Source organism: Lepisma saccharinum, chromosome 29, assembly GCF_977018435.1.
Source record: "Lepisma saccharinum chromosome 29, izLepSacc3.1, whole genome shotgun sequence".
Classification (NCBI taxonomy): Eukaryota; Metazoa; Arthropoda; class Insecta; order Zygentoma; family Lepismatidae; genus Lepisma; species Lepisma saccharinum.
The window spans coordinates 44,242,466-44,256,156 of NC_139257.1; the positions used below are offsets into that span (position 1 = coordinate 44,242,466).

Here is a 13,691-nt window from a genome sequence, read left to right on the forward strand (position 1 = left end):
AGTTCAGCGCTCTCGTGTAAAATAAATACTTCTCCTATATGAAGAAATAGAATGTAGAAATGCTCATGAATGTCGTCACAATTGGAGACGCCTCTAGTTTCATCATGCTCTTGTGGTGGCCTTTCCTTTTAAGAATACGAGGGTTTTAGAGCTGATGTTTAGTGTGTTTACTGGGGATGATCCCGAAGCGGCCTTTTAAAACTATATTTAGCTTAGCGCGCTACGACTCCCGGCTTCGAATCTCGGCTAGGACATGGGTGTTTGTGTTTGTCCGTAATGAGAAAAAACCGAAAATATATTTAGTCAAAATTGATATGAGATAAAATGTGAATGACGGGGGGATACTATCGCATAGTGGTATTCCTATATTTAAAAAAAAAAAAAAAAAAAAAAAAACACACCAGGGGTCCCGGGTTCGAATCCCGGCTTGGGCATGGATGTTTGCGAGTGTCCATTCATCCCCATCTTCCCCAGTGGCACAAAAAGCAAAGTAAAATCAATCGATCAATCAATTTTAAAACTCCAACGGGTCTGGTGCGGGGCAAATGACAAAATTAAAACGCTAACAGCTCTAAACCTGTCCCTCCTAACCTAATAACATGTACATTATTAAACCTATTAAGCAGGATTGTAAGTTAGGCTTAGAGCCCGTAGTATTTAGTTTTGGCATTTGTTGTAAGCTCGGTGTGCCTCGCACCAGACCTGACGAGAACGTGACCAGATTCCTCGGAAGAATGTCCAGGCAAAACCGAGACACTGTCATATCTCGCCTCTTCTCGATACTATCCTTAAAATAATGTTTTCTGACCTCAAATTCCTGGATACCGGCAAATGTACATCAATTTTGCTCATAAACATGAAAAATTGCAGAACCTAATAAACTAAATCCTATTAAATCCAACATACGATTTTCGCTCCTTTATTGATTTGCTTTTTTGCCAAGGAAGCAGAATTTTAACAACTTTTGGAATGAAAATTTAATGTGAGAATGAAATTTTGTTGGACTTCCTGTAACATTCATGTGTGCGAATTTCGTGTCCACAAATTATTTAAGGGCCTCCTCGATGGCGTAGTGATAACGTTGTTGCTTTGTAATCAAGGGTTCCCGGGTTCGATACCCGGTGCGGCACATAGTGGTTCAGATCCCACTTTAAACTGTAGGTCCAGTCCCGATTAATCTCCCTGTGCATTAAGTACACTTAAAATCAAAACTCAAGGTTAAACAAATTATTATTTATTTGTAAGATGAACAAAGAACTATAACTAAATATAGTGTGTCGTAATTATTTTTGGAATTGAATTTTTGGAAAAAATCGTCTTGAAAACACTGAATTATGCTTGAGTTTTATCTAGGCCACGACGCGAGAGAGTCCCGGGTTCGAATCCTGGCCTGGTGACGGTTATTATTTCTGAGTGTTCTTTCATCATATCATCTTCGCCCAAAAATTACAGAAAAGCGAAGTAAAAGAAACCAAATTAATCAATTTATCTGGTTCTTTTTTACAGTAACTTTTTCTAGTACTTTGGGAGGAGGAAACTTTGGCCAAACTAAAATTTTCTCCAACGACAAGACTACTAGCTTCATAAATTCCACAAATGCGAAAAGAAAGTTGTTGAATATTTGTAACTAGACCATAGCTGAGACGTCGATGTATCGATATCGAAGTATCGAATCAAATTTAATCACCGATACCGGCTGATACTTTTTATGAATCCGGGAATCCCGCGGGATCCGCAAAAATGCACACACCACTTCCTCGAAGTCTATCCTGAAAATTATGCAAATTCTTATAATTTTAAGCAACAGCATTGCAGCGATAAGATGGATTTCGCGATGATGTCAATTTTTTAATACGAGGCCCGTCCAGAAAAGTAAGTTTCCCTTGGGCCGTCTACAGAAAGAAACACAATTGCAATGGAAATTTTTATTCGAACAGATACAAGAAATGTTCAGCTATTTTTCAACATACTCCACACCGGAATTGAGACATGTGTCGTACTGTGAGATCAAATTTTGTAACCCTGTGTCGTAGAAGTCTGCCGCCTGGGATCGGAACCAAGGTGTGACAGCCGTCTTGACCTCCTTGTCACTTTCCAAATGCTGACCGGAAAGGAATTTCACCTCCCAGAGGAATTCCTGCAGAAGATCTGTTGTGCGCTGAGCCGTATGTGGCCGAGCGTTATCGTCCAGCATGACAACACCGACATTGAGCATCCCGCGCCACTTGTTCTGAATGGTCCGTCGGAACTTCCGTAGTGTTTCACAGTACCGTTCAGCATTCACCGTCTCGCCTCTGGTCAAGAACTCGATGAACAGAATGCCCTGTCTGTTCCAGAAAGCGGTTCACACACTTTCCGCGCCGACACAGTCTGCTTGAATTTCGTCTTCCATGGATATCCACTGTTTGACCATCCAACCTATAACCCGGATGTGATTACCATATTTTCTTACACCTCAAGAAATTCCTGTCCGGTCAGCATTTGCAAAGTGACGAGGAGGTGAAGACGGCTGTCACACACTGGTTCCGATCCCAGGCGACAGACTTCGACGATACACGGTTACAAAAGTTGATCCCACGGTACGACAAATGCGTCAATTCCGGTGGGGACTATGCTGAAAAAAAAATCTAAACAATTGCTGTATCTGTTCGAATAAAAATTTACATTGCAATTGTGTTTCTTTCTGTAGACAGCCCAAGAGAAACTTACTTTCTGGACGGGCCTCGTATATTAAAGCAAATTTCCGATTCGACACTATATTTTAAAATTTATAGACTACTGTAATTATTTCAACGCGTTCAAGGAGAACATATATTTTAGTAACAAATGGAGACCAATAAAATTAGGCTTTTGAAACCCACGCTCTTGACACAAACAAGCCTAGCGTCAGTGCAACAGTTCTCACAAACGTGTCACAGACCTACAACTTAATGACTCGACTCAGTTCGTGCTTTACTTAAAATTTTCCCACAGGTTTATTGAGCGACTGGCTGTAAAAAAAGAAACCAACTCGTTCGCTATAAATCTCTCACACGATTACGCTGACAGTGTATAGCAACAGGAAGGAACATCAGCAGAAACACTTGTACCGTTTGTTTGTTTGTGACGTAACTTCAGCTGCAGCAGAAATCCCCTTTTTTTTGCGCTCGCCAGAATCTAAAGCCTGTTAGTCAGGTTCCTGGGAAGATGTTTCTTCCTTGTTGTGGCTGGAGCAGTTTCCACAGGATGTCATCATCTTTCCCTCGCGGCTAAGCGACGCTGCACGCGGCGTTATTAGGTGAACAAACGGTGCCACAAGGAACCTGGGGGAAATGGATCATTGTGGATCGATGTTATTGTATGTTGATGGGCGCAGAACCTTTAGTGAATTCGGAATTAATAACGTAGGAAGAGGTGGCATTTTAGAGGGGAAAGGACTGCCCCTCAGAGCTATGAGCAAATTTACCAAAACTATTGTTTTTAGAGGGGCTGACCTGATACCACTTTAAACCAATACTTGAAAAATGCGATAATTAAAATTTGTTCGAAATATTGATCAATATTAGTGTATAAATATTCTCCTCCGATTATATGCTTCAATGTACCAAGAAATTTGCTTTAAAATATTCAAGATTACATCAGAATATAACAATAGATATTAGGTAATGACTAGGCAGCGGAAGTTGATGAAATGTCATCTTTTTTCTGACATCTCGGACACGATGCCCATTAAATATACACAATATTACACTTCGTCTAGAACCCAAAAAAGGTAATTTTCAAGCTTTAGGTCATGTTCCCCGATTTTCGGCATTTTCCAGTAATTTTTCGCAATATTCGATGTATTGTTTCGATTTTGTCACTTCTTTCATTTTGGTAATATTCTTGAGTCTATTCACAAAAGTGAAATATATATCTCGCAGGATTGCAATTTACGAGCAAAAGAAATGCTGAACTGGTGACAGTCTTTGTTGTGTCGGGTGAAACCACCAGGTATCCGTCTGGGGCGAACTAAAATTTAAGATCAGATAAGGAGATTGCATTTTGTTTAATTTCCTTTTCATTTAAATTTTTAACCCGGAACTAACAAATTTAATGGTCATTTTTTGCATTTTTTACGTCATTTTTCTCATTTTTTAGGACATTCTATAGGTCATATATCTATATTTTTTGGGTCATCAACTTCACTCCCTAGTAATGACAAACTATAATTTTTCGTGCAAATTTGTGCCAAATAAAATAAAATTTGAATTTTGCATAATTTCCGGGATAATTCGTAACGGACTGTTGCTTGTTGGGATCTTACCAAGAATCCTAACCATTATGCTTGGGTGATGTAGCTTCGTCATTCATTCATCCTCATTGGTGAGCACTCGCCCTTTGGCAGATAACTTGATGGTAATAGGCGAGAGGTTACTTTTCACACTTGAAATGGCACAACACTAAGAATTTGGGTTTATATCTTCCAGTTTAGATCAACATGGTTAGAGAAGGATGTTACCTGTCTATTAGATGATGAAGAAATCCTCGGAGAAAACTCCTGGAAGTGCTGTATGCAGACTAGGGATGGCCAGATCCGGATCCTAGCGGATCCGGTTGGTTCCGGATCCTAAGGATCCGGATCCTAAAATTTTTCGGATCCGGAATTTTCAGATCCGGATCCGGATCCGGTACTTTCGGATCCGGATCCGGAATTTTCGGATCCGGATCCGTTTTGCCATCCAACATGCGCTTCTTTGGAAAGTAAGAATGTGATTATAACATATTGTTACCTGCTAATATACATATATATATAATATACATACACACGCGTGTGCGCGATTTGTAATTAATTAATACACTTACAAGGGAGGTCTAAGTCTCCCCCTCCAATTTCCATGAAACTTGCAGGGCCCAAATGAAGAAATACGTGTTTTCTTGTTTCGACAAAAAAATTGTTCTAGGGGGCAACCACCTCTCAAATGTCAAGATGAGGACAAATTGAAGTGGAGATCTGACCCCTGTCTTCCCCTCCGATTTCCATGAAACGTGGCAGGTGTATAGTAGGGATGGCCTAACCTAACCTAGCGGATCCGAAATCCAGATCCAGAACTCTTTTATTTTAATTTGTAGAACTGTAACTGTAGAACAATTGTATATTTTTTGTATAACATTTCTATCTTTTTATATGTGTTAAAGGTTTCATCCTGGAATGGAATGTCTCACATTTATGTGTGTTTTCATTCCACCCCCCCCTCAAATGTCAAGGTGAGGAGAAATTGAAGCGGGAACCTGACCCCGAAACCACGTAAATATGGCATAGAAAGAAACAGGGGACATACGGCCTCTCTATACACCTACCAAGTATCATGGAAATCGGAGGGGGACACAGGGGTCAGATGATCCTCACGTCAATTTGTCCTCATCGTGACATTTGAGGCAGGTTTTGCCCCCTAGACAGTTTTTTAGCCGAAACAAAAAAACACGTATTTCTTGCTTTGGGCCCCTCTATACACCTGCCAAGTTTCATGAAAATCGGAGGGGACACAGGGGTCAGATCCTCACTTCAATTTGTCCTCATCTTGACATTTGAGGGGATTTTGCCCCCTAAAACAGTTTTTAGCTGAAACAAAAAAACACGTAATTCTTCCTTTGGGCCCCTCTATACACCTGCTACATTTCATGGAAATCGGAGGGGAACACAGGGGTCAGATCCCCACTTCAATTTGTCCTCATCTTGACAATTGAGTGGGTTTCGCCCGGTAAAACCGTTTTTAGCTGAAACAAAAAAAACACGTATGGCTTCCTTTGGGCCCCACTATACACCTACCAAGTTTAATGGAAATCGGAGGGGGGCATAGGGGTCCGATCCTCACTTCAATTTGTCCTCATCTTGACATTTGAGGGGGTTTTGCCCCCTAAACCCGTTTTTTAGCTGAAACAAAAAAACACGTATTTCTTTCATTGGGCCCTACTATACACCTGTCAAGTTTTATGGAAATCGGAGGGACACAGGGGTCAGATCCTCACTTCAATTTGTCTTCATCTTGACATTTGAGGGGGTTTTGCCCCCTAAAACTGTTTTTTAGCTGAAACAAAAAAACACGTAATTCTTCCTTTGGGCCCCACTATACTGCCATGTTTCATGGAAATCGGAAGGGGAGACTTAGATAACCTCCCTTGTTAGTCTTACACTTTGCAATTATTTAACACTGCATATATTATAATGTTTTATTTTAATTTGTAGAACTGTAACTGTAGAACAATTGTATAATTTTTGTATAACAATTCTCTCTTGTTATATGTGTTAAAGGTTTCATCCTGGAATGGAATGTCTCATATTTATGTGTGTTTTCATTTCCAATACATTCGAATGATAATGAATACATATTCGTTTCAATGGCATTTACAAAATCACCTCTTCTAACATTTTATGTTAAATAAGTAAGATTATTTTTGTGCACGAGTGTGTTAGCCGATGCGTAGCAAAGTATTTTAGGAACAACACTTGAAAAAAATTCTTGTAGGACTAACGATAAACTTCTTTGTAATCGAAGATCATAATACTTTTTAAGGTGTGGTAATATTATAATGGGATTGAGATACGAAACTCTCGGATCCGGATCCGGATTTTCGGATCCGGATCCAGATCCGAAACTTTCGGATCCGGATCCAGATCCGAAACTTTCAGACCCGGATCCGGATCCGGAATTTTCGGATCCGGATCCAGATCCGTAACTTTTGGATCCGTTTGGCCATCCCTAATGCAGACTCGCTCAAGCTCCCCGATCTTTCTCCTTACTCGTACCAAAACAAAAAGACCGCAAGTCGCCCGTTACACTCTAACTTATCCTTTCTTCCACCACCTGGTTATTGCTCCCTAATACCCGTTGATCAGCAACTTACTTTCAATCAACCAGGAAGATAGATTTGATACTGACCTAGCATTCTTTGAATGCTTGAGAGAGTAACGGCCGACGAAGGAGTTTATTGCTTTTGGCTTGCTACTTTTCTCTAATCAGGGGAACCTGTTACGAATTGGACCCCGCAAAAGACTAATACACCGGAAAAGTATCGGCTGGTATCGGTAGATGGTATCGACCGATACAGATCTACATCGGTATCAGCTCAGCTATAGTTTTTAGTAAGAGATAACTGCTGTAGATATTCCTGAATAATCACAAGAATAATTGAGTATTTCTTCACCAATCAGAATCATCGCCGCGGTTGGCCAGAAACAGAAGAAAAGCGATGCAATATACGAAACATACAGCTCCAAGGGTTGATTGATTTAGTTTATTTTACTCCCCTTTTCTGGCACTTTGGCTAATAAGAAAGATGAGGATGAATGGTGGTAAGATGGATGAAGACACGAACCCCACTCAACACGATGGATTATACTGACGGTGAGCCCAGATGCCATAGCCACGCTAGTACAGATAAGTTCCTCTTTCTCGGTGCACCGTGGCCAGAGGCGTCTCCTGAACGCATGCGGTGCATGCTGCGCATGCGTCAATTGTGGGAAAAAGGACAGCTTGCTCTGCGACGACATTCATATAGGAGAAGTATTTATTTTACACAAGAGCACTGAACTAAGCTTATATTACATTTTTTGGATCTGAAATGACGCATGCGTCAATTGTGGGAAAATAATTATTACTTTCTTTCACTTCAGATCCAAGAAATGTAATATAAGCTTATACCGCGTTTGTTACAATCTATCCCGGTTCCCGCGCTAGCTGGTCGCTGGCTTTTCTCCGTACTGGGGAAAGTCAAAGCCAGGCAGCCAATTAAAATACGCAACGTGGCAACAGCGTCTACGTAAGCTCCTCTCTTCTGGCTTCCATTCGCTCCTCGCTGTCCAGCAGACGAGTTTTTCCTCATTTCTCATTGGCACAACTGTCGAGCGATCGCTAACGCGGGAAAAGGGACAGGTTCTAACAAACGCGGTATAGTTGGGCGCTCTGGTGTAAAATAATACTTCTCCTATATGAAGAAATTAGAATGTAGAAATGCTCATGAATATCGTCGCAGAGCAAGCTGTCCTTTTTCCCACAATTGACGCATGCGCAGCATGTATCGCATGCGTTCACGAGACGCCTCTGACCGTGGCATAAAGTCGCATAGTGGGATGAGGAGGTGGCCCCACACATTCACGGCATATTTTTTTTTGTGGTCAGCATCACGCTTCCGCCGCCTTTACCTTAGGTTCTAAAATCCCAAAGAAGGGCTTTCCCGCCACAGTTCGTCCTTTCCGTTGTTCCTACGCAACCTAGTGTAACAAAGAAATAATAAAATCACCGCCATATTTGAAACTCTACATAAAATTCACCATAAAGATTATTATTATTATTATTATTATTAGGGTTACAATTAAGCTTACAATTTTCTTTACATTGATTCTGAACTACAAAAATAGCTTTTTGCCCTACATGAATTTATATACAATTATGCTATTTATTTATAAGTATACATAAAATGGAATATTATAAATTTATATAATTGAAAAATATAAGAAATAGAATAAAATAAACATTTTTGCAACTACGTTATATGAAGGAGGCAATGAGGTAAAATAGGCACAGTGTCAGTATTCATAGATTAATGTCCTAATCTGTTGTTTAAATTTGGCCAAATTTCTCTCCTTCTGCAATTCACAGGTAGTTGATTCCACGCTTTACTTGCCAGTGATGAGAGGGATTTTGATCCGTTTCTTGCCTTGTTACATTTTGGTACTCCGATACTGTTGGTGTTGTTGGATAGCAGATTGGGATAATGTATGTTACTAGATATCATTACTTTTTCCTTTAATAAGTGGTGGTGCGTGTTGATTGCCTGGTGAATTTTTAGTAGAAATGCATATTTTCGTCTGGATTCCACCGTGTGTAATTGGAGCTCTTCTCTGCTTGCACGTGAGGTCGTGTGTGCCGTATTTCTTATGCTACGAATAGCCCAATTTTGCATTTTCTCTAGTTTCGTGGTGTTATTTCTATTAATACCATAAAGTACAGAGGAGCAGTATTCAAGTAACGGCCTAATAAATGCTTTGTAGAACGCTAATTTGTGGGCAAGGTGTACATATTTGCAGACAAATTGAAACTGCTTGATTCTAGGTGCTGCTCAGAATGCAAATAATTAACTCCGAACGACATACGGTTTGTTGACAGTTCACGAATCTCACGCTTGATGCCTCTGCTATCATTTTTGTTTTGTTCGGAACAGCAAATGCTTTCAAACTCTCTACGTTAAGAAACAGTTGACCTTCAATTTCTGCACATTTCCCCGTACATTGTCACTTTCACTCACATTTATATTAACGACACCCATTAATTGCCTGCTGCATACTTGAGTGACATCAACACTGCAGAATGTGAGTGTACGCATAAATCTTTCGAGGTCGTTTATCAAGAAAAATCAAGGTGGATTGTGGAATCGAATATTTGTAACAAAAATTCATAACCCCACTTTCTTACACTTTCTCCTTATACGTGGGCAGATCGGAAAGTAACGCACAATAATTTTTTTCGCAAAAAGTTTAATATGTAACAAAAACCAAACAAATCACAAATGAACTGACATCTTTGACCTACTTTTCTACATAGTCACCAAGTTTCTCAACACATTTCTCCCATCGTGGTACCAGTTTCAATATGCCCTGTTCGTAGAAGTCCGTTTGGTTGGAGTTTAGCCATCTGCGGACTCCTGATTTCACTTCCGCATCTGTCGCAAAGTGTTGGCCGGCCAGGAATTCCATCTTGGGACCAAACAGATGAAAGTCCGATGGTGCCAGGTCCGGACTGTAAGGTGGATGCTGGAGCACCTCCCACCCAAATTCGGTGAGTTTCTCACGAACAGGAGCAGCAACATGGGGACGGGCATTTTCACGAAGAAGTTTGACACCATCAGCATGAATGTTGCGGCGTTTGTCACGAAGGGCACGACGCAACTTAACCAAAGTTTTAATGTAGACTGCAGCATTCACAGTGGTCCCGTGTTCAGCAAAGTCCACCAATAACACACAAAACATGTCCCAGAACACTGTCACAAGCACTTTCCTAGCAGATTGAGTCACTTTGAATTTTTTTCGTACTGGGGAACCAGCATGTTTCCACTCCATAGAGGCCTGCTTGGTTTCGGGCGTGTAGTGGTACGCCCACGACTCATCACCAGTGACGATTCCTTTCAGAAAGTCATGCCCTTCTGCGGCGTAACGCGTTAAGTGATCCATGCTTGTCATCATTCGCTGGCCCTTGTGGTGGTCTGTCAGGATCTTAGGCAGCCAGCGAGCACTAACTTTACGGAATTTCAACGTGTCATGAACAATGTGGTACACATAGGAAATGTTGAACGTATGCGATAAGGTTCGCAGGTGCACACGCCGGTCGTTCACAATTGCTGCCTCAATGGCGCGGATATTCTGCGGAGTTGAAGCTGTAACCGGCCGCCCGGAGCGTGGCGAATCACTAAGGTTCACACGGCCCTCTTGAAAGAATGCACACCACCTGGAGACATTGCTACGGTCCAGACAGTCGTCCCCACGCATGTCCCTGTGAATTTCACTCGATGTATGGTCTTTGGTTCACAAAAATCGAACCACACTTTGCTGCTCTTCACACGTGGACGACAGTAACATGCGCGCCATGTTTGTTTCGTAGTTCAGGCTTCTCTCGCTAGAGCTGCAGAGGGGAAAAAATACCCTCTGTGGTGCAAACTTCAAACTCTCTCGTCGTACAATTTCAGCATTCCAGCTGCAATATCTGGGGAGAAAAAAAATATTGTGCGTTACTTTCCGATCTGCCTAGTATATTGAAATAATATTTTTACTTTCATGAAGAAACTGATATTGAAATTCCAAAGTATGAATCAGTTTCGTTCGATTTTGGCGTGGTAATTTGTATGTAAACAAATGTTACTGCATTGGGCCACTTTCGCTCGAAAATACTCGATCAAATCCCCCGCGCTCCAATATATAGAATATCAAATCTCATTTCATCAATGGGACAATAATCGTACAAATATATGGGTAAAAATTCGTACTGGTAGTTTCAGCCCATAATAATCTATTCATTTTCATATATTGTTATGTATTAAATTTTAACGTGGAGATGATGACCTTGTTCACTTCAGTTTCATTTTCACTGCGTCTTTCACTTCTCGATCCATATTTGAGGGTCCACTACCACAGACGAATTATGGTTGTACATGAACTACTGGGCTTCGAGCGTATACCGGTCGTTTGAATGTTCGAACGTTATTCGCTCAAGCGAAGAAACTGTCCATTCCGTAAGCCATCTAGCGACATCCGTCAGAACTATTAGACGATCGAGCAAAAAGGCCTCGATGCAGCACTTTAAAGTGTAAACCACCAACCCTGAGACCTTCTGTAAACCAACCGTCTCACCGATTCGATGTATCTCTGAACACGGAGACCTTCCCGCACGCATAGAACTCGCCATGTTGAAAATGGCACTACTTCCTTGCTGTTAACATGATTATTTTTAGAAAATAACCAATGTTATAAAATATAATTATGACACAAATCTCTAAGTTCATTGTGCTTGTCAAAGTTTTCCTACCGCAATAAATTGATGAACTTTCTTTGTCTTGTTTTGATCATCATCATCAATATATTTATTGGACTTACAGCATTGGATATGGCTGTTTATGTCCATTATAGTAGTACAGTGTCCCGGGTTCCACAACAGAAAATGAGGTATAGTGAGGTACACAGTGTTGCCAACCTCTTACTCGAAAAAATCACCAAGGTTTTTTTTTTTTTGGTCTAACCTAACCTCAAACAAGGAGCTGGCAATCTTGCTTGAGGCTTTCTCGCAGTGTTGCCAACTCACCCCAAGAATATTTCACCATGTGATATTTCACAGGCGAAGCTAACCTACAAATGGGAGTTGGCAACATTGATTAGTGGAGGTGCACGGGTTCTGCGCTATTATTTGCGATTCAGTGTTGCCAACTCACCCCAATAATATTTCACCACATGTTATTTTACAGGCGAAGCTAACCTACGAATGAGAGTTAGCAACACTGGTAACATCAATTACGGTTCAGTGTTGCCAACTCACCTCAAGAATATTTCACCATGTGATATTTTACAGGCGAAGCTAACCTACAAATAGAAGTTGACAACACTGGTAACATCAATTGCGGTTCAATGTTGCCAACTTACCTGAAGAATATTTTACCTTGTGATATTTTACAGGCGAAGCTAACCTACAAATAGAAGTTGACAACACTGGTAACATCAATTGCGGTTCAATGTTGCCAACTTACCTGAAGAATATTTCATCATGTGATATTTTACAGGCGAAGCTAACCTACAAATGGGAGTTGGCAACACTGATTAGTGGAGGTGGCCGGGTTTTGCAACATTAATTGCCAGTGTTGCCAACTCACCCTAAGAATATTTCACCATGATATTTTACAGACGAAGCTAACCTACGAATGGGCAACACAGACTAGTGGAGGTTGGTGGGTTTTGCAACATTAATTGCCAGTGTTGCCAACTCACCTTAAGAATATTCCACCATATGACATTTTACAAGCGAAGCTAACCTACGAATGGGCAACACTGACTAGTGGAGGTGACCGGGGTTGCGTCCGAATCAGCAGCAGATGTCACCTGCACCGTTACATCCGGGGACTCAGCTAATTTTTGTTGCCCCGAATTTGCGGTAGACGTGGAGTCGGAGGGAAGAGCAGAGAGGCGCGACAGATGCACGCTTGAACTTGCTGTGATGCTGCGCTTGGCAGCCATATTCTAACTTTCATTTTGTACAGGCAACATTTACTGATTAGAGGATGTAAAACTCAGTTATATTTTAATATTTTATCGATAATGCAGAAAACGTAAATGATGAAATAGCGTGTTATATTTTTAATATGAGTAGTTAGGTGGAAATCATTGACATGTTTGTTTGCGCCCCAGAACGCGGTGGGTGAAGTTCGGGCTGACACCTGGCGGGAAAAGTGACAGCCGTACTACAAGGGGACATGCAGATTCGGACAACTTGGACGTGACTTCGACGGCACGCGAGAGCAACGGGGAGAGAACAGGGTGGAGCGCTTGCCAATCCGGACACGGTCTTTGTAAACCTCTCCTGCGGGAACGAAGTGCTGTACATGCATACGCTGGCGCCTCTTATTATTTCCGTATTGTGACGCAAGCAAACAAACAAATAATTTTTTTTATTTTTTTAAGATTTCTGGCCCCTAACCCCGCCAGGGTGCGTGGTGCCCAACCCAAAAAGGTTCTAACGGCTGCGGTTCTAGATTACCGCACCTCTGTAGAGTTTCACGTGTTTTTTTTTTTATATCCACAATCATATTTTTCTTATATATTTTTTTTAATTTTTTTATAGAGTTGATTAAAGCACATATTTGAGGAGGACAACGCCACCCATATATAAATAAACCCCTCGAATTATCACTAATTAGAATTATCTTACAAAATTTTTCTCATAAGGCATTTTTGTTTTGTAAACACTCTACCACCAACAGATCATATATAAATAAACATACCCTGAAAAAATGCGCTCCATGAAAAGTTGCCCTGTGTGCAAAAAAACTATATTAAGCAAAAATTTTGCAAGACATTGTCGCACCTGCGTGCCAGACAAGCATTTGGCTGCCACTGAACTGTGTTCCGGATGCAATAAACATATTACGATTGCGTATGCCAGGAAGCATAAGCTTACTTGTTTAAGCAAAAGTACATC

The 13,691-nt window shown here is 41.0% G+C and overlaps 2 protein-coding genes across 2 annotated transcripts in view; one reads left to right on the forward strand and one right to left on the reverse strand.

The window, feature by feature from the left end:
• The window catches only part of conu (Rho GTPase-activating protein conundrum), a 327,867-nt gene that overhangs the window by 86,739 nt on the left and 227,437 nt on the right, over positions 1-13,691 (forward strand). The window lies entirely within an intron of this gene.
• Positions 1,955-10,501, reverse strand: LOC145981479 (histone-lysine N-methyltransferase SETMAR-like). The gene is made up of 2 exons (XM_083114708.1): positions 10,049-10,501; positions 1,955-2,305 (listed from the first exon to the last, which is right to left on the reverse strand). The coding sequence occupies exons 1-2, from the start codon at positions 10,499-10,501 to the stop codon at positions 1,955-1,957; spliced, it is 804 nt and encodes a 267-aa protein (XP_082970834.1).